The following is a 19047-nucleotide window of genomic DNA, read 5'->3' on the forward strand; positions in this document are numbered from 1 at the left end:
GAGCTCTTGTGCCTGGTCTCATCCACTCTCATGTAACTGATGAAGGCAGCAAACTCAGAACAACTTAGACTAGGTGGCCCAATTTAATGGTGTATCTCTGATGGTTACCTTTCAAGCTAGGAGTCATACAACCAGAGGGTTGACTGTGGCCTAGAAATGAACCTGCCCCCTGCTTGAAGAAGCCAGATAAGATGAGAAGGCTGCCTGGTCTGACAAGTGCTTCATTGGACATCTTATCTTCATTAAACCAGACAAGACTACCAACCAATCCAACAGTCTTCAGGCCTCCAAGTTTATCATCTCCAAGTCCCCAAGAAAGAGCACCCTTTCCAACATACCATGAAACAAACTTGTAAACAGAGCTTCTGGTCAGGGGTTGGCAAATGTTGGCCTGGTCTCCTGTTTTCGTAAATAACATTTCGCTGGGACACATCATTCATTCATTATCTATGGCTGCCTAGTTGCGACAGGGACACTATGGCTCACAAAGTCCAAGCTGCTCTTATCTGATCCCTCATGAAAATGCTGGCTCTGACTCTTGTGAGGATAACTACGTTTACCTTGGTTTCAGCCTTTCACATTATTTAGCAGGTATAGGGAGAACCAAAAAATCATTCAGTGTGCAACAGTGCACATGAAGTTTAGCACAACCATGGGATTCTATTCAGTGCATCTGAATCAAAACATTATAAGGATCCAGATGAGTGATATCACATGTCCCCCCACTGCACCCCCACCTCACCCCCACCCCACAAGCCTGCAGTCCTGAAGCAGACCCTTTTCACTACAAGCAGTAACAAAAGTGACTTATTTGTATTAAATGAAGAGATGAGATGACTTGGTAACATTATAAAGCCAGGACAACCATCAGCTATGTTGCTTTATTATACATTAGAGAAAGTGAAAGTGTTCATCACTCAGTTGTGTCTGACTCTTTGTCACCCCATGGACTGTAGCCCAATGTGCTCCTCTGTCCATGGGATTCTCCAAGCAAGAATACTGGAGTGGGTTGCCATGCCCTCCTCCAGGGCATCTTCCTGACCCAGGGATTGAACCAATGTCTCTTATATATCTCTGGCATTGGCAGGCAGGTTCTTTAACATCTTAGCCACCAGGGAAGCCCATATATTAGAGAAGCATTTCTAATTGACATGATTCTTTTCAGAGGGCACTGAGATATACAAGATATTAACACAATGATTGCTTAAATATGTCCTCATGCAGCTGCTATAAACTCATTGCTCTGATGTCTGTTGTTCTCTATATAACTTAGAAATTATAAGAACACAATATTATAACTTATTCCCCTTTTATAAGAAAGTCTGAAGTATTTTTCTCCTCTTTTAAGTGAAAGATTTTCTTGTGCTTGATTCAGAATGCTTTATAGAACTAGTATGGCCTTCTGAAATTCCAAAGAAATAAAAGTACAGAAATGTAAAAATCAATAGTCTCAAAAGAGTGTGTGCATAGGGAGCAGGAGAAATGAAGTGTAATTCATCAGGAAGGAATTAAGAAGGCGTCAACAAATTCCTGGCAAATTTTTGACAAACATAAAGCAAGCTATAATTTGGAGGTTGGGCTTAGGTTGCAGTGTGAGAAATAGGGCAAGAAATAAACAAGAATAAATTAAAATGGTACTTAAAAAAAAAAAAGGTATTGTAACAAATTATCTCTGACCACTCCTAAATAGGAAAAGGAGTACATCAAGGCTGTGTATTGTCACCCTGCTTATTTAACTTATATGCAGAGAACATCATGAGAAACGCTGGGCTGGAAGAAGCACAAGCTGGAACCAAGACTGCCGGGAGAAATATCAATAACCTCAGATATGCAGATGACACCACCCTTGTGGCAGAAAGTGAAGAAGAACTAAAGAGCCTCTTGATGAAAGTGAAAGAGGAGTGAAAAGGTTGGCTCAAAGCTCAACAAGCAGAAAACAAAGATCATGGTATCCAGTCCCATCACTTCATGGCAAATAGTTGGGAAACAGTGAAAACAGTGGCTAACTTTATTTGGGGGGCTCCCAAATCACTGCAGATGATGACTGCGGCCATGGAATTAAAAGACGCTTACTCCTTGAAAGAAAAGTTATGACCAACCTAGACAGCATATTAAAAAGCAGAGACATTACTTTGTCAGCAAAGGTCTGTCTAGTTAAGGCTATGGTTTTTCCAGTAGTCATGTACGGATGTGAGAGCTGGACTATAAAGAAAGCTGAGCACCAAAAAATTGATGCTCTTGAACTGTGGTGTTGGAGAAGACTCTTGAGAGACTGCAAGGAGATCCAACCAGTCCATCCTAAAGGAAATCAGTCCTGAATATTCATTGGAAGGACTGATGTTGAAGCTGAAACTCCAATACTTTGGCCACCTGATGCGAAGAGCTGACTCATGAAAAGACCCTGATGCTGGGAAAGATTGAGGGCAGGAGCAGAAGGGGAAGACAGAGGATGAGATGGTTGGATGGCATCACTGACTCAATGGACTTGGGTTTGGGTGAATTCTGGGAGTTGGTGATGGACAGGGCGGCCTGGTGTGCTGCGGTTCATGGGGTCACAAAGAGTCGGACATGACTGAGCGACTGAACTGAACTGAACCCCCTCTCAACCCAGAATATAATCAAACAAAAATTTACCCCGTGCAAAAAAGAGGGTTATTCTCTAAAAAAATTTATTAAAATGTCTGATAAAGGCCAGGTCTTCTTGTACGAGTACTAAGACCCCAGAATGAAGTTCTTCACATTCCAACATGTGGGAACAACTTCCATTAAAAAAACACTCTATCCTATATCAGGGGTTCATAACCTGCTGTCCAGAGATGCACACCCCCTTCCGGCTGCCCCTGGCCAAGGATCTATGGACAGAATGATAGAATTCAATGGACTTGGATGAGAATAAAAATCACATCTTATTTTCATCAACCTCTAAATTGACATTTAGCATTTTCTTCTGTGTTGAACACTGGCCGCAAACCACAGTAGTATCAGCAGTAGCTGCAACTGTCACTAACAGGAATCACAGGGACTTTTACACATTATACTTACTGCAGATCTCAAAGTATCTTTTATGTCCATCACTTTGTCAACATAATATTTAGATCTACAACATAATAATGAGACCTACTGCTGAATCTAATTCTTTAGTGCATGCTCAAAAAATATATTACTCTTACCTCATTTCTTAATATTTTGATAACTATGTTTCAATAAAATCAACTTCCATTACAATCCAACATATTTTATTTTATTCACTTAAAAACATTATTCTGAGAAGGGGCCCAAGGGCTTTGCCAGACCGCCAAAGGGGATGCATGGCACATAAAGGGTTAAGAACAACTATGCTGCCGGAAACCTACAGATGCACACAGCCCACAGAGAAGAAATGCCTATAGAGTCCCACCAACAGACCAGCAGAGGACTTTCATTGACTCTCCAGGCCTTTCTTAATTCAAAGGACATAAAGAAAAACAAAAGCAGGGCTTCCCTGGTGGCTCAGTAGTAAAGACAATGCAGGAGACACAGGTTGAATCCCTGATCCAGGAAGATCCTACATGCTACAGAGCAGCTAGGCCCGTTGCCACAACTGTTGAGCCTGTGCTCTAGAGCTCGTGCTCTGCAACAGCAGAAGCCATTGCAATGAGAAACCTGAGAACAAAACAAAAAAGATCTAGAGAATAAAACAAAAAAGCAGGAAAAAGAGAAAACCTGACCCAGAAGAAGAAACACAATTCAAGGAAAAGAAAAGAACACAAAATTTTTAAACAAATACACAAAGATATCAGGATGGTATGTTTAAGCTAGAAAGTTATAACAAGAGAACAGAACAAGAAAGAACTCTTGAATCATTAAATTATGATTCATGAAATGCAGATAACCAGAAAGAGAAAGTTTCTTAGAATATAAAGAAAAAAGACAAAGAATAAAAATAAAAGACATTTCTTGTACATGAAGGGTATGATAGCATCACCAAATACTTAAGCACAATGAATGAGAAGATTCATAGTCTCTAACAATACCAATATAGAGAAGAATCTAAAAGCTCCCAGAACATGATGCTTACAAAGTGACTAGAACCAGACTGGCAAGACTTCACACTAGCGACACGGATAGTAGAAGAAAATGGGGCAAATAACCTCAAGCTTAACTCTATCTCAGCCAAAATACTTATCAGCTATGAGGATAAAGTCAATATTTTCAGAAATGTTTACAAGAACTCAAAAGTTTTATCCCATGCATTCCTATATAACAGTACACGCCAGCTAAATGAAAATAAGTTAGAAATAGTGCTTAAAAAAAAAAAAAGGTATAATTCACAAAAGCCTCATCAGACACCCAGCATTAAATCTAACAAAAGGTATGTAAGATACCTACAAAGAAAATTATAAAACATTGCTAAGACAATTAAAAGAGGACCTAAAGACTGGACAATCCAATATTCTAAAGATGTCACTGGTCATAGCAAACACCCTCTTCCAACAACACAAGAGAAGACTACACATGGACATCACCAGATGTCCAACACCAAAATCAGACTTATTATAGTCTTTGCAGCCAAAGATGGAGAAGCTGTATACAGTCAGCAAAAACAAGACCGGGAGCTGCCTATGGCTCAGATCATGAACTCCTTATTGCGAAATTCAGGCTCAAATCGAAGAAAAGTATGGAAAACCACTAGACCATTCAGGTATGACCTAAATCAAATCCCTTATGATTATACAGTGGAAGTGACAAATAGATTTAACGGACCAGATCTGATAGACAGAGTGCCTGATGAACTATGGACGGAGGTTCGTGACATTGTACAGGAGACAGTGATCAAGACCATCCCCAAGAAAAAGAAATGCAAAAAAGCAAAATGGCTGTCTGAGAAGGCCTTACAAATAGCTGTGAAAAGAAGAGAAGCCAAAAGCAAAGGAGAAAAGGAAAGATATTCCCATTTGAATGCAGAGTTCCAAAGAATAGCAAGGAGAGATAAGAAAGCCTTCCTCAGCGATCAATGCAAAGAAATAGAGGAAAACAACAGAATGGCAAAGACTAGAGATCTCTTCAAGAAAATTAGAGATACCAAGGGAACATTTCATGCAAAGATGGGCTCAATAAAGGACAGAAATGGTATGGACCTAACAGAAGCAGAAGATATTAAGAAGAGGTGGCAAGAATACACAGAACTGTACAAAAAAGATCTTCATGACCCAGATAATCATGATGGTGTGATCACTCACCTAGAGCCAGACATCCTGGAATGTGAAGTCAAGTGGGCCTTAGAAAGCATCACTACGAACAAAGCTAGTGATGGAATTCCAGTTGAGCTATTTCAAATCCTAAAAGATAATGCTGTGAAAGTGCTGCACTTAATATATCAGCAAATTTGGAAAACTCAGCAGTGGCCACAGGACTGGAAAAGGTCAGTTTTCATTCCAATCCCAAAGGAAGGCAATGCCAAAGAACGCTCAAACTACCGCACAATTGCACTCATCTCACCCGCTAGTGAAGTAATGCTCAAAATTCTCCAAGCCAGGCTTCAGCAATACATGAAGCGTGAACTTCCAGATGTTCAAGCTGGATTGAGAAAAGGCAGAGGAACCAGAGACCAAATTGTCAATATCCACTGGATCATCGAAAAAGCAAGAGTGTTCCAGAAAAACATCTATTTCTGCTTTATTGACTATGCCAAAACCTTTGACTACGTGGATCACAATAAACTGGAAAATTCTTCGAGAGACTGGAATACTAGACCACCTGACCTGTCTCTTGAGAAACCTGTATGCAGGTCAGGAAGCAACAGTTAGAACTGGACATGGAACAACAGACTGGTTCCAAATAGGAAAAGGAATAAGTCAAGGCTGTATATTGTCACCCTGCTTATTTAACTTATATGCAGAGAACATCATGAGAAATGCTGGGCTGGAAGAAGCACAAGCTGGAATTAAGATTGCCAGGAGAAATATCAATAACCTCAGATATGCAGATGACACCACCCTTGTGGCAGAAAGTGAAGAACTTAAAAGCCTCTTGATGAAAGTGAAAAAGGAGAGTGAAAACGTTGGCTTAAAGCTCAACATTCAGAAAACTAAGATCATGGCATCTGGTCCCATCACTTCATGGGAAATAGATGGGGAAACAGTAGAAACAGTGTCAGACTTTATTTTTTGGGGCTCCAAAATCACTGCAGATGGTGACTGCAGCCATGAAATTAAAAGACGCTTACTCCTTGGAAGGAAAGTTATGACCAACCTATACAGCATATTAAAAAGCAGAGACATTACTTTGCCAACAAAGGTCTGTCTAGTCAAGGCTATGGTTTTTCCAGTAGTCATGTATGGATGTGAGAGTTGGACAGTGAAGAAAGCTGAGTGCTGAAGAATTGATGCTTTTGAACTGTGGTGTTGGAGAAGACTCTTGAGAGTCCCTTGGACTGCAAGGAGATCCAACCTGTGCATCCTAAAGAAGATCAGTCCTGAGTGTTCACTGGAAGGGCTGATGTTGAAGCTGAAACTCCAATACTTTGGTCACCTGATGCAAAGAGATGACTCATTTGAAAAGACCCTGATGCTGGGAAAGATTAGGGGCAGGAGGAGAAGGGGATGACAAGAGGATGAGATGGCTGAATGGCATCACCGACTCGATGGACAGGAGTTTGGGTAAACTCCTTGAGTTGGTGATGGACAGGAAGGCCTGGCGTGCTGCGGTTCATGGGGTCGCAAAGAGTCGGACACGACTGAGAGACTGAATTGAACTGAAAGATGTCAGTTCTCTCCCAAATGTTCTACAGTGTCAATGCATTCCCAAGTGAAAGTCCCACCAGTGTTTTCTGTGGAACTTGACAAACTATTTCTAAAATTTATATGGAAATATGAAGGGCTGAGAATAGCCAAGACAGTTAAAGAAGAAAAACAACTGAGACGACTTAGTTGCCTGATACCAAAACTCATTATCATTAAGCTGTACTAGTTAATACAATGAGGTCTTGAGGGGAGGGGTAGACACATAAACCAGTGGATGAGAACAGAGACTCTAGAAACGGATCCATCAGAACACAAACACTTTTTTTTTCCCAAATACTTGATTTTGACCACAGTGACACTGAAGATTCATGGGGGAAAAGAACTGCCTTTTCCCCCAATGAATGGTGTTGGAACAACTGGGTAGGATAATGGAAAAAAAAGTAATCCAAAATTTGTCCCCTCTACCTCATAGTAAACACAAAAATCAACTGTGGGTGATTATAAACTTAAATAGGAAAGGGAAAACAACAAAACTTTTAGATGACACTGTACAGAAATATTTTTATTATCTCGGGATAGGTAAATAAAACACATAAAGCATTAACTATGAAGAAAAGATGAATAAACGAATACATTAAAATCATTAACCTTTTATCAAAAATAGCTATTAACTTGGGAAAAAAGCTACAAAATGAGCTGATACTTGCAACACATAATCCACATAGAGGGAAAAAAAATCCCCTATATCCAGAATAAAGAAAAAAAAAAGGTAAAAGACTTAAACTGGCACACAAAAAAGGGAAATTTAAATTGGGCAAATACGAAAAGATGCTCCATCTAAATAGTAATCTATAAAATGCAAACTAAATGACAATGAATGTATCTCACCAGGTGGCAAAATTTAAGAAAGTGTGGAGATATCTGTGCAGATATATAGACTCTATTACACTGCCTTTGGGAATAAAAATCAGTAGAATGACTTTGGAATACAGCTTGGCATCATGGTAAAGGGAAAGATGCTTATCCTCTAAGACCCAGCAGTTCTACTCCGAGGTAACTGCAGAGGCCATGTGCAGCAGGATATGACTGAGATGTAGCAGCACTGACTACAACCTCCAAAGCTGGAAGTGAGGCCAAATGTCTACCAATGCCAGCACCTAGTATATTCAAATAATGGAATTCTATGTGGTTAAGAAAATGAGCAAATAAGTATACACCACTTGTGTGCACTCTGCATATTCTGTAAGTATACATTATGCATACTATGAGTCTTAAAAATATAACGTTAAGAAAAAGGAGACAAAAGGACACATACAGCACTATTCTATCAAGTGCAAAAACAGCCATGAGAAAACGGCACTCTTAAGCAGGACAGCATTAGTAGGAAAACTGCAAAGAACAAGCAAGTGATTAGTACACAAGTTGGGATAGCACTCATCTCTAGAAGGAGAAAAAGGAACATGACTGAGAAAAGGAGGCATGAGAAGCACTGTGGGTAGAGCTTTCTTGAGCTGCACAGTGTTTACTTGACTTCACTTTTCAATCAGCTGTGATACACTTATGTTTTATACACTCGTAAGAAGAGAGACTGGCCTGAAGCCTACTTACAAATAATCTAGGTGTCTACATTCTCACAGTATTGTTTCTGCTGCTGCTGCTAAGTCGCTTCAGTCGTGTCCGACTCTGTGCGACCCCATAGACGGCAGCCCACCAGGCTCCCCCGTCCCTGGGATTCTCCAGGCAAGAACACTGGAGTGGGTTGCCATTTTTTCCTCCAATGCATGAAAGTAAAAAGTGAAAGTGAAGTCACTCAGTCGTGTTCGACTCTTCCAGACCCCACGGACTGCAGCCTACCAGGCTCCTCTGTCCATGGGACTTTCCAGGCAAGAGTACTGGAGCGGGGTGCCATTGCCTTCGATTTGTTTCTGAGAAATTCCTTAAGATAACCATAGAAGGTTGTATCTGCCTATACCCTGTATGGAGTTATATATGCACTGGGGAACTTTAAGTGGGCACAAAGGACTCGGGCTTATGTGATTAAAATATTAAAAATTTTTTAAAGTAATATTATTTACTTATTTTTGGCTGTGCTGGGTCTTCATTGCTGTGTGCAGGCTTTCTCTAATTGCAGTGAGTGGGGGTTATCTGCAGAGCATGCGCTTCTCATTTCAGTGGCTTCTCTTGTCACAGAGCACAGGCTCTAGACGCATGGGCTTCAGTAGTTGCGGCTTGTGGGCTCTAGAGTGTGGGCTCAGTAGTAGTGGTGCACAACTTAGTGTTTGTTTTTTGCTGTGCTGTGTCTTTGTTGCTATGCAGGCCTTTCTCTAGTTTTGGGCTTCTCAGTGCAGTGGCTTCTCCTGTTGTGGAGCAGGAGCTCCAGTAGTTGTGGCCCATGGGCTCAGTAGCTGCAGCTCCCCGGCTCTATAGCACAGGCTCAATAGTTGTAGAGCACAACCTTAGTTGCTCTGCAGCATATGGAATCTTCCTTGAGGAGGGATCGAACCTGTGTCCTCTGCCTTGGTGGGCGGATTCTTATCCATTGGACCACCAAGGAAATTAAAAAAAAAATTTTTTTTTAAGTATTAAAAACGTCTGGGAAATACAAGCTATCATTTCTCAGTTTCAACTAGGGCTCTCGTCCACGGCAGCCATATACGCCCCAAAGGGCAAAAGAAGTTATGGACTTGGGTAGCTGAGAGGCTTTCTGAGGAGATGAAGATGCTGTACTTTCTGTACTACATCCTTTTATAAAGCTGAATATAACAGTATCATATTAAAGGCCATGTGTGTCTTGCAGATCTCACTGCCAATCTGAACTCATTCTTTTGTAGTGTGTTAAAGTTCACAATAACAAAAGTTCCAAAAGAGAAAAAGCAAGAGAGAAGCAGATTTTGGCTTTGCTGTGGGTTGGCTGTGACCTCCCCAAATTGAAGTCCTAACCCTTCAGTACCTTACAACATGACTGCACTTGGATATACATATACATTATACGTACAAATTAGTTAAGGTGAGGTCATCAGGATAGGCTTTAATCCAATATGTCTAGTGTCTTTATAAAGGGGGGAATTTAGACAGACCTATTCACACAGGGAGAATGCTTTTCGGAGCATGAAGGTAAAAAGCAAGTTGATGTTTCTGGAAGCCAAGCCAAGGGGGACCAAAGACTACCAGCAAGCCAACCAGAAGCTAGGGGAGAGGCATGGAATCGACTCTTCCTCACAGCCTTATGAAGGAACCAACTCTCCTAACAGCTTGCTCTTGGACTTCCAGCCTCAAGGACTTCCAGCCTCAAGAACCACAAGACAATAAATTTCTGTTGTTTAAGTCACCCAGTATGTGGTACTTTGTTATGGTAGTCCTAGCAAACTAATACAATCTTTAAGCTGTAAGTCACTAAGGCTAACTAAGGTAGCAAATCAAAACTTAAATTTGAAAAGAAAGAAGCTTTTGAAATTGTTGACAACCACTTCAGAGATAGGGAAAACAAAAGTAAAAGCAATGCACTAAAATCAGTTCATGTTAAATGACAACAAAGTTCTTAAACAATTAATTTTTTAAAAAGTGTAACCTGGTCTCAAATGCTGACTAAAATGAGACAAACAGGATCTCTAATTAATTTCTCACACCCTTTCCTGTTTTTTTTTCAATATACCAACTTAATCTTACTTTTTTGGGAATTTGCTCACATTCCAGTTTTACTTTCCACTTTATTTTCTCTTCTTGTGTTTCTTCAACTTCTGTATCATCTATTGCACCACCGATTCTGTAGCAAAAATATCAAATAACACAAAAGGGTTTTCAACCTGAAAAGGGTTCATACCACAGCATTAATATCCACTGCTTTGGTTTACCTTCAACTTGCCCTCAAAGAAATTCCAAAATCAAATTCTAGTCCAACTATTTCAGAGAAATGTACAAAATTATGATAAGCAGTAAATGTCAACATACGTTTATGATTAAACTGTAAAGCTGAAACTTTAAATTACATAACCTTAACAGTCAACTATTAGCAGCTATATAAATCCTCTATTCGTTCAACAAATATTGAGAATCCACCATATACCAGGCTCTGGGTCTTAAATCCTGGGATATAACAATGAAAAAGACCTTGTTCCCACTTTCTGAGAACTTTCTATCTACTTGGGAGAAAGAAAGAAAGAAATTTCGGTATGGGGTGAGACGAACTGGTGTATATATGAGGAAGATTTTAAACCTAAGATGTGGGGACCAAAGGTTTTCTGAACCTAAAAGATATGTAAGAATTGAAAACGAAGAGGAATGTCAAGACAAAAAATATCTCAGGCAGAATTCAGACTGCCTTTTGAGGTCGGAAGAGAGCAAAACTTATATTCAAGTGGGAAGATCAAAAAGGAATGTTGTTGGGACTTCCCCAGCAATCTGGTGGTTAAGACTCTGCTTTCAATGCAGTTTGATCCCTGGTTGGGGAACTATGATCCCATATGCCGCATGGCACAGCTAAGAATATATTTTTTTAAAAAAGAAAGTTGTTCTCCGGGTCACTAGAACTGAGAAGCTGAACAAGCAGAGACCGTCTCCGATGACTACTAGAGGATATTCCAACAAAACTAAAAACGAATCTAAAAAAGATGAAAATGGGAACTATAAGAAACAAAGAGGCCAATAAAATATACAGGTAAACCTAAATAATGGTACATGCTATAGACACAGGGTGGGGAAGGGAATGGCAACCCACTCCAGTATTCTTGCCTGGAGAACTCCATGGACAGAGGAGACTAGTGGGCTACAGTCCATGGGGTTGCAAGCAGTCGGACACGACTGAACGACTAACACACACATAGACACAGGGGGCTGAAGACAAGTAGTGACTATGTGATAAAAGCTTAAGATCTGAGTTACACGCCAGACAAGGGCAAGGACTAGACAATTTCAAAAGAACATGCTGCAAGTACAAAGTACTGCCAGCACAGGACTGTGAATAGTGACTCTGCACTTCTTTCAGAGGTACAGGAGGAGCTGGGGCGTCAGTTTCATCCAATCCAACAGTTTACTACACTCATCTGTCCTGCGTCAGAGCTTCTGTCACATCCATCAGATGAGGGACCAAGGCCGTTGTTACAAGAGCCAATAAACCAAATACTGTGGACTAGCACTGTTCTAGTTTCCAGTCATGAACTGTTTTATATAGGAAGCAAACTCTCCTTAGGCAGACCAATAATGACTACAGCAACAGTTAACAGTAGCATATGACTTGCTTCACACCTTCTCTGTGCCAGGTGCTGTTCCATACATATTAGACACACCACAACAGCTCTCCACATACATACTATTGTTAAAAAGCCCATTTTACAGATGAGGAAACTGAATATGGAATGTTTACAAAACCTGTCAGAAATCTAGCAGAGCAGAACTGAGATTTGAGTTCAGGCAGGCAGAGCCAACTTCCTATTCAAAATATCTACTAGGGATATTTCCTGGCAGTCCAGTGGTTAAGACTTCACACCTGGTCTGGTCGAGGAATTAAGATCCCAAATGTCACTTGGTCAAAAGAAAAAAAAAAGGCAATTAAAATATTTACTAGCAGTAGCAGTGTTACTCACTCAGTCAGGCCCGACTCTTTGCGACCCCACAGACTGCAGCTTGCCAGGCTCCTCTGTCTGTGGGATTCTCCAGGCAAAAATACCGGAGTGGGTAGCCATTCCCTTCTCCAGGGGATCTTCCCGACCCAGGGACTGAACACACATCTCCTGCATTGCAGGCAGATTTTTTACCATGTGAGCCACCAGGGAAGCCCCAAATATCTTCCAGACAAAATCTTATATCCAAAATTGAACTCTTGATCCAATCCCCCTGCAATCTTAAACAGCAACTCTAACCTAATGATACAAACCAAAAACCTTGAAGTCGACCTTAACTCCTCTCATATTCCCCATCCAGTCTTCAAAATACATCCTTACCTGATCACTTTTTAAAAAAAAAATCTAGCCACGTGCTCTTTATTGAGCTTCCCCCCAAGTGCTCAGGAGTGAAGAATTCACCTGACAATGCAGGCGACACCGGGTTAGATCCCTGGGTCAAGGAAGATCCTGGAGAAGGAAATGGCAACCCACTCCAGTACTCTTGCTTGGGAAATTCCATGGACAGAGGAGCCTGGTGGTTTCAAAGAGTTGGACACAACTGAGCAACTGAACATGCACTTAAAAAAATTTTTTAATTATTTTTGTCTTTGCTGGGTCTTCCTTGCTACGGCAAATGCTTTCTCTAGTTTTGGAGCTCTGGGATCTCACTGCAGTGACTTCTCTTGCTGCGTGGCATGGGCTGAAGGACACAAAGGCTTCAGTAATTGTCGTGCACAGACAGTTGCTCTGGGGCATGTGGGATCTTCCCTGACCAGGGATTGAACCAGTTTCCCACACATTACAAGGCAGACTCCTAACCACTGGATCACCAGGGAAGCCCCAGACCTTACCACTTCTTGCTACTAACACTACGATTCAAACTACTCTTGGCCACTACAGTCTACTCTCGTCCTGCTAATGTGTAAGTCTCAGCTAAAAACCCTCCAATACTTACCTCTCACCCCACTGAAGGTAAAAGCCAAAGTCCTTATTATGGTAACTGCAAGTCCCTACACAATCGGCCCCTTCCCTACCGCCCCCATTCCAATACCTCTCAGGTTCTCTTCTCTTCCTGTCCCACCATTCTTCCTCTCCACTGCAGTTGTCATCCTGGCCACTTCGCTCCAATCACAGCAAGCTCACTCCAGTTTAGGACCTTTACATGGAATATTCTTCCCACTAGATAATCAACCTCTCTCGCCTCCTTCGAGCCCCTACTCAAATATTCCTCATCAGTGTTATTAGTAAACGTTCCTTAACTACCTTCTTTAAAAGACCTACATCTTCCCTACCATCCCATTCTCCCTTATCCCCTACCCAGCTTTCACCTTCTCCACGGCAGTCTCGGTACCTCTTTAAATATAAAGGAAATAATACACCCCAATGGAGTTCGCTGCTTTATTATGGTCTTCAGGATTTTTCAATGTAAATCGGGAGACTAAAGGCAGACTAGTCGCTGTTTATCCTTCACGACTCATCTTTTCTACCGAAGAGCGCCCAGCACGTGTAGTGAGAACCACAAATGGTTTCCTCCACGAGCTGACGGTCTGGAAGGCAAGTACTACGGGGGCCGCAGGCGGGCTCCCTTCCAGCCAGAGGGACCCGGGCGCAGAGAAAAGGGAGCACCCTGAACCTCCCCCGCCCCCACCCCGCTCGCCGCCTGAACCCCGCCGCTCCCGGACCCAGGTTCCCCGCGCCTCTGGCCGCGGCGGTCTAGGAACCGGGACCCATCCCCGGCTTCTAACTCCTGCCCCCGAACGACCTCTGGACGCCGGGGCGTCGCACCGGACCCACGCGCTCCACGCCGGACCTCACGGCGCCGCCCCCGCGGACTCCCGGAGCAACCAAGAGGCGGAACGCGGCTGCAGCCCCTGCATGAAGCTTGAAAAGACTAGGGGTCACCTTTGGTCAGAATCTGTGGCGGACTTCTTGCCAAGAGCCGGGTTTGGGGGTTTGGAGAAAAGGTTCTCAAAATCCATCATTCTCTTCGGCGCTGGAGCCGGCTGGCTGCCGAGAAACAAGTCGGGTGCGAAAATTTCGGCCCGCGGGACGCTCCTCACCGTCCGTAGGTCACACCGCGCATGCGCCGTTCAATCCCCGGGCTGCGCAAACCGGATCTCTCCTCGCCCCCGTCGCTCTGCGCAGGCGCTGTGCTAATTCTGTTCAGTTACATATACTAACACTTTTTGAATACGTTATTTCAAACCGTTAGTAGAATTTTAAAACTTAGTCCTTGAGACTCTACTTTGGTGTAAACTGTTCGACCGAAGTAACAGTGTTTCTAAGGAATGATACGAATTATGCGTGCTCTCTCTTCAGTCAGTTCAGTTGCTCAGCCGTATGAGATTCTTTGTGACGCCATGGACTGCAGCACACCAGGCCTCCTTGTCCATCACCAACTCTTGGAGTTTGTTCAAACTCATGTCCATTGAGTCGGTGAAGCCATCCAACCATCTCATCCTCCGTCGTCCCCTTCTCCTCCTGCCCTCAATCTTTTCCAGCCTCAGGGTCTTTTTGAACCAGTCAGTTCTTCTCCTTAGGTGGCCAAAGTATTGGAGTTTCAGCTTCAGCATCAGTCCTTCCAATGAATATTCAGGACTGATTTCCTTTAGGATGGACTGGTTGGATCTCCTTGCTGTCCAAGGGACTCTCAAGAGTCTTCTCCAACACCACAGTTCAAAAGCATCAATTCTTCAGCACTCAGCTTTCTTTAGACTCCAACTCTCACATCTGTACGTGACTACTAGAAAAACCATAGCTTTGACAAGACAGACCTTTGTTGGCAAAGTAATTTCTCTGCTTTTTAATATGCTGTCTAGGTTGGTCATAACTTTCCTTCCAAGGAGAAAGCATCTTTTAATTTCATGGCTGCAGTCACCATTTGCAGTGATTTTGGAACCCCCAAAAATAAAGTCTGTCACTATCTCCATTGTTTCCCCATCTGTTTGCCATGAAGTGATGGGATCAGATGCCACGATCTTAGTTTTCTGAATGTTGAGCTTTAAGCCAACGTTTTCACTCTCCTCTTTCACTTTCATCAAGAGGCTCTTTAGCTCTTCTTCACTTTCTGCCATCAGGGTGGTGTCATCTGCATATCTGAGGTTATTGATATTTCTCCCGGCAATCTTTATTCCAGCTTGTGCTTCATCCAGTCCAGCATTTTGCATGATGTACTCTGCATATATGTTAAATAAGCAGGGTGACAATACACAGCCTTGATGTACTCCTTTCCCAATTAGGAACCAGTTGTTCCATGTCCAGTTCTAACTGTTGCTTTTTGACCCGCATACAGATTTCTCAGGAGGCAGGTCAGGTGGTCTGGTAGTCCCAGCTGGAGCTGCGGTTGTGCGGCACTGGAGTGACTTTGAGGAGATACCCCACGTCCAAGGGCAAAGGAGAAGCCCCAGCAAGAAGGTAGGAGAGGCGAAATCGCTTGTGCGCTTCTAGCTGTTGTTTGAGCACTCACTTTGTACCAAGCATCAGTTCACATTTTCCCTCACCTCATCCTCAAAACAGCCCTCTAAGGAATATACTATTACCTTCCACACTTGAGTAAACAGAGCTGTGGACAGATTTTGTGACTGGTAGACTCTACAACGGCCTTCCTTGGTGGCTCAGACAGTAAAGAATCCTGCTGCAATGTAGGCCACCTGGGTTCAATCTTTGGGTCAGGAAGATCCTCTGGAGAAGGGAATGGCAACCCACTCCAATATTCTTGCCTGGAGAATCCCATGGACAGAGGAGCCTAGTGCGTTACAGTCCATAGGGTTGCAAAGAGTCAGTCGAACACGACTCAGCGACTAAGCACGCACTCAAGCACATCCTGTGCAATACTTAGGGCCTACATATACTAAACACTTATTTGTATTTTATCTTGGTGCCTCTTGTCTTGCTGCAGCAGACAGGGGTTGGTGCTCTGAGCTTTTCATTTGTAACTGCGTATCTGTGAGGCTACCTTTGTTTTGAAGAATTTTTTGTTAACCATCATTGAGAAGGAAGAAGTTTCTGAATCTCTGATTTGAAAGGTGCGTCCTGTGTAGCCAGCCCAAGTCCATCAAAGGCTATAATGAATGGTTGCCCCTCTGTTCTGCTGGTCACTGATTCTCAACATGTGGAGAGTTGGCTTTTAAAATTCAAAAAATGAAAGAATGCCCATTTACTTAGATTTTCTTTCATCAGAGGTTTGTAGCTTTCCTCATACAGATTCATGTACATATTTTGTTAGATTTATACCCTAAGGGTTTTTTTTTGATCTTCATGTAACTTTTTTTATTTCAAATTTCAGTTATTCATGACTAGCATGTATGAAAGCAGTTGACTTTTGTATATTAACCTTGTATGCTGAAACTTTGCTTTAATTGCTTGTTAGTTCCAGGATTTTTGGTCAATTATTTGGAATCAGCAGTTGTTGAGGGTGGGGTTGGGGGTGGGGTAGGGAAGGAAGAATGACTAGGTAGAGCACAGCAGATTTTTAGGGTAGTGAAACTATTCTGTACACAGTGATGAGGGACACATGCTAGTGTGTATTTGTCCCATAGAACGTGCAACACAGAGTGAATCCAATGTAAAGTATGGATGTTAATGTATTGGTATTGATTCATCAGTTGTAACAAATGAACCACACTAACCTAAGATGTAAAGAATGGGGTAAACCGTGTTGAGAGGCAAGGGAAATTTGTACTTCCCAGTTTTTGTGTACACCTAAAACTGCTCTAAAACAAAGTCTGTTTTAAAAAGACTGTTGATAGGGGGCTTTTGTGAAGTGAAGATGGCCAGGGTTAGTTGGAGGGGGAAAAAGGGGTGGGTATTAAGTGCTAAGAGGATTCAGAAGAGAAAAAAGCACATTGGTTGGGAAGACTTCTGAAAAGGGGTATTATCTGAGCTTTGTCTTGAGGTAATTTCCATTGGAAGAGATGAAGTTAGAGGTAAATGGGCATCATATGCAGACAGAAATGTACCAAGTCAGGAAAATAAAGCACACATTTGAAAAACAGGGAATTGGGAATTTTTTAGTTTTGCTTAATATGATGCCAGTATAAGGTTAATCATGAAAAAGAAATCTCAAAAGGTAGATTGGCCAACCCTATGATAGCCTCACTTGCTTCTTTTTTTAGGGAAGGGCTGTTTGACTCCTGGCCCAAATCAGGGTCTACTTCACAGACAAACCAAGGGAAGTTCTCTGAAGCCAGACATTTTCCCCAGGGAAGTTGTACTTTCCCGTTGTTCATGCTGTTAGCAGTCACCTTCGTTTATACATGAAGCATTACTGAGGGGAAAATTGAATTAAGGTAGTAACCTTTCATTGGAGGAAAGGGCTGTTATTACAAAACTCAAAGTATTACCATGCATACTTTTTCACATAAAATGTTCAGCATATAGCAAAAGATAATCAGGCTGCAAAAGGAAATTAAAATGATAGATAAGGGACTTCCTTGGCAGTCCAGTGGTTAAGACTCTGAGCTTCCAATGCAAGGGGTGTGGGTTTGATCCCTGGTGGGGGAACTAAGATCCCACATGCCTCAGGGCATGGCCAAAAAGAAATTAGCAAAATCAGGAAGCAGGAAAAACTGACCTGCAAAGGCATCAGATACTAGTTTTTTCAGATAAAGACTATAAAAGGCTACATATGTCTGTGGTAGGTTGATTTCCTCCAATGGCCCCCATTCTCTACCTTTCCCTATATCTGCATCCTTTACAATATGACTTTGCCACTCCTCCCATACAGAGATAGACTGTATTTCATTTCCTGTTTAATCCTCCTTAGTCTGAGTTGTACTTAAGACTGACTCTGACTAATAGTGTGCAGCAAAAATAGCATGCCACACTATGAAAAACATGATGGAGGTACCTTAAAAACTAAAGCTAGAGTTACCCTATGATCCAGAAATCTCACTCCTGGGAAGCTATTTGGAAGAGATGACAGCTCTAATGTGAAAAGATCCACGCACCCCTATGTTCATAGTGGCACTGCTTACAACAGCCAAGACAGGGAAGCCACCGAAATGCCCAACGACAGATGGATGGATAAAGAAGATGTAGTACATGTACAGTGGAATACTACTCAGTCATTAAAAAGAATGAAGAAATGTCATTTGCAGCAACATAGATGGGCCTAAAAGTATCACACTAAATGAAGCGTTAGAAAAAGACAAATACCATCTGGTTTTACTTATGTGTGGAATCTAGAAAAACAAAAGAAGTAAACAAACATAACAGAACAGAAACAGACTCATAGATACAAAGAACAAATAGGTGGTTGCCAGAGGGGAAGGGAGTGAAGTAGGGGAAGGAGATTAAGAAGTACAAACTTCCAGTTCAAAAACAGGATAAGTCACAGGTTTATAATGTACCGTATAGGGAATTTTGCACTGGGTAATAATTTTTTGTTGTGAGGAACAGCTTTGTGCATAATAAGATGTTTAGCAACATCCCTGGCCTCTCCCCACTAGATGCCAGTAGCACTTCTTCCACACTTGTGAAACCAAAAATGTGTCCAGATATTGCTAATGTCCTCTGGAAGGCAAATCATCCCCATGTTGAGAACCACTGGTCTAGAGTGATTAATTCCCAAAGCAGGAAAGCTTCCTCGAGGGACATGACAATAGTTTAATTAAACTTAAGTTGAGACAGCCATTTGGCCACTTAGAACTTCTTAGGCCAGTGAAGCAACAGATAAAGAAGGAGCTTATTATACTGGCTGGGGTGATTAATTGTAATGATCAAGTCAT

At 42.1% G+C, this 19047-nt stretch overlaps 2 protein-coding genes across 10 annotated transcripts in view; one reads left to right on the forward strand and one right to left on the reverse strand.

Moving 5' to 3' along the window:
• The window catches only part of ZC3H8 (zinc finger CCCH-type containing 8), a 30919-nt gene extending 16508 nt beyond the window's left edge, over positions 1 to 14411 (reverse strand). For 3 of the 7 annotated variants that reach the window (XM_081484923.1, XM_081484921.1, XM_081484922.1), the window contains exons 1-2: positions 14222 to 14411; positions 10389 to 10485 (exon numbers count right to left, since the gene is read on the reverse strand). In XM_081484923.1, the coding sequence (XP_081341049.1) occupies positions 10389 to 10485; positions 14222 to 14301 (177 nt within the window). In that variant the 5' untranslated portion in view covers positions 14302 to 14411. The remainder of the gene's footprint in view (positions 1 to 10388; positions 10486 to 14221) is intronic. The other 4 variants (XM_081484926.1, XM_081484924.1, XM_081484925.1 and 1 more) reach the window with 2 other exon arrangements.
• The window catches only part of ZC3H6 (zinc finger CCCH-type containing 6), an 82057-nt gene continuing 77135 nt past the window's right edge, over positions 14126 to 19047 (forward strand). The window contains exons 1-2 of one of the 3 annotated variants that reach the window (XM_081484917.1): positions 14126 to 14226; positions 15612 to 15733. The gene's annotated coding sequence lies outside the window, so the exon portion shown is untranslated. Of the gene's footprint in view, positions 14227 to 14418; positions 14527 to 15303; positions 15421 to 15611; positions 15734 to 19047 lie in introns of those variants that run through there. The other 2 variants (XM_081484918.1, XM_081484920.1) reach the window with 2 other exon arrangements.

The sequence above is a fragment of the Giraffa tippelskirchi genome, chromosome 4 (assembly GCF_054371585.1).
Source record: "Giraffa tippelskirchi isolate mGirTip1 chromosome 4, T2T-mGirTip1v1.2.pri, whole genome shotgun sequence".
Taxonomy (NCBI): domain Eukaryota; kingdom Metazoa; phylum Chordata; class Mammalia; order Artiodactyla; family Giraffidae; genus Giraffa; species Giraffa tippelskirchi.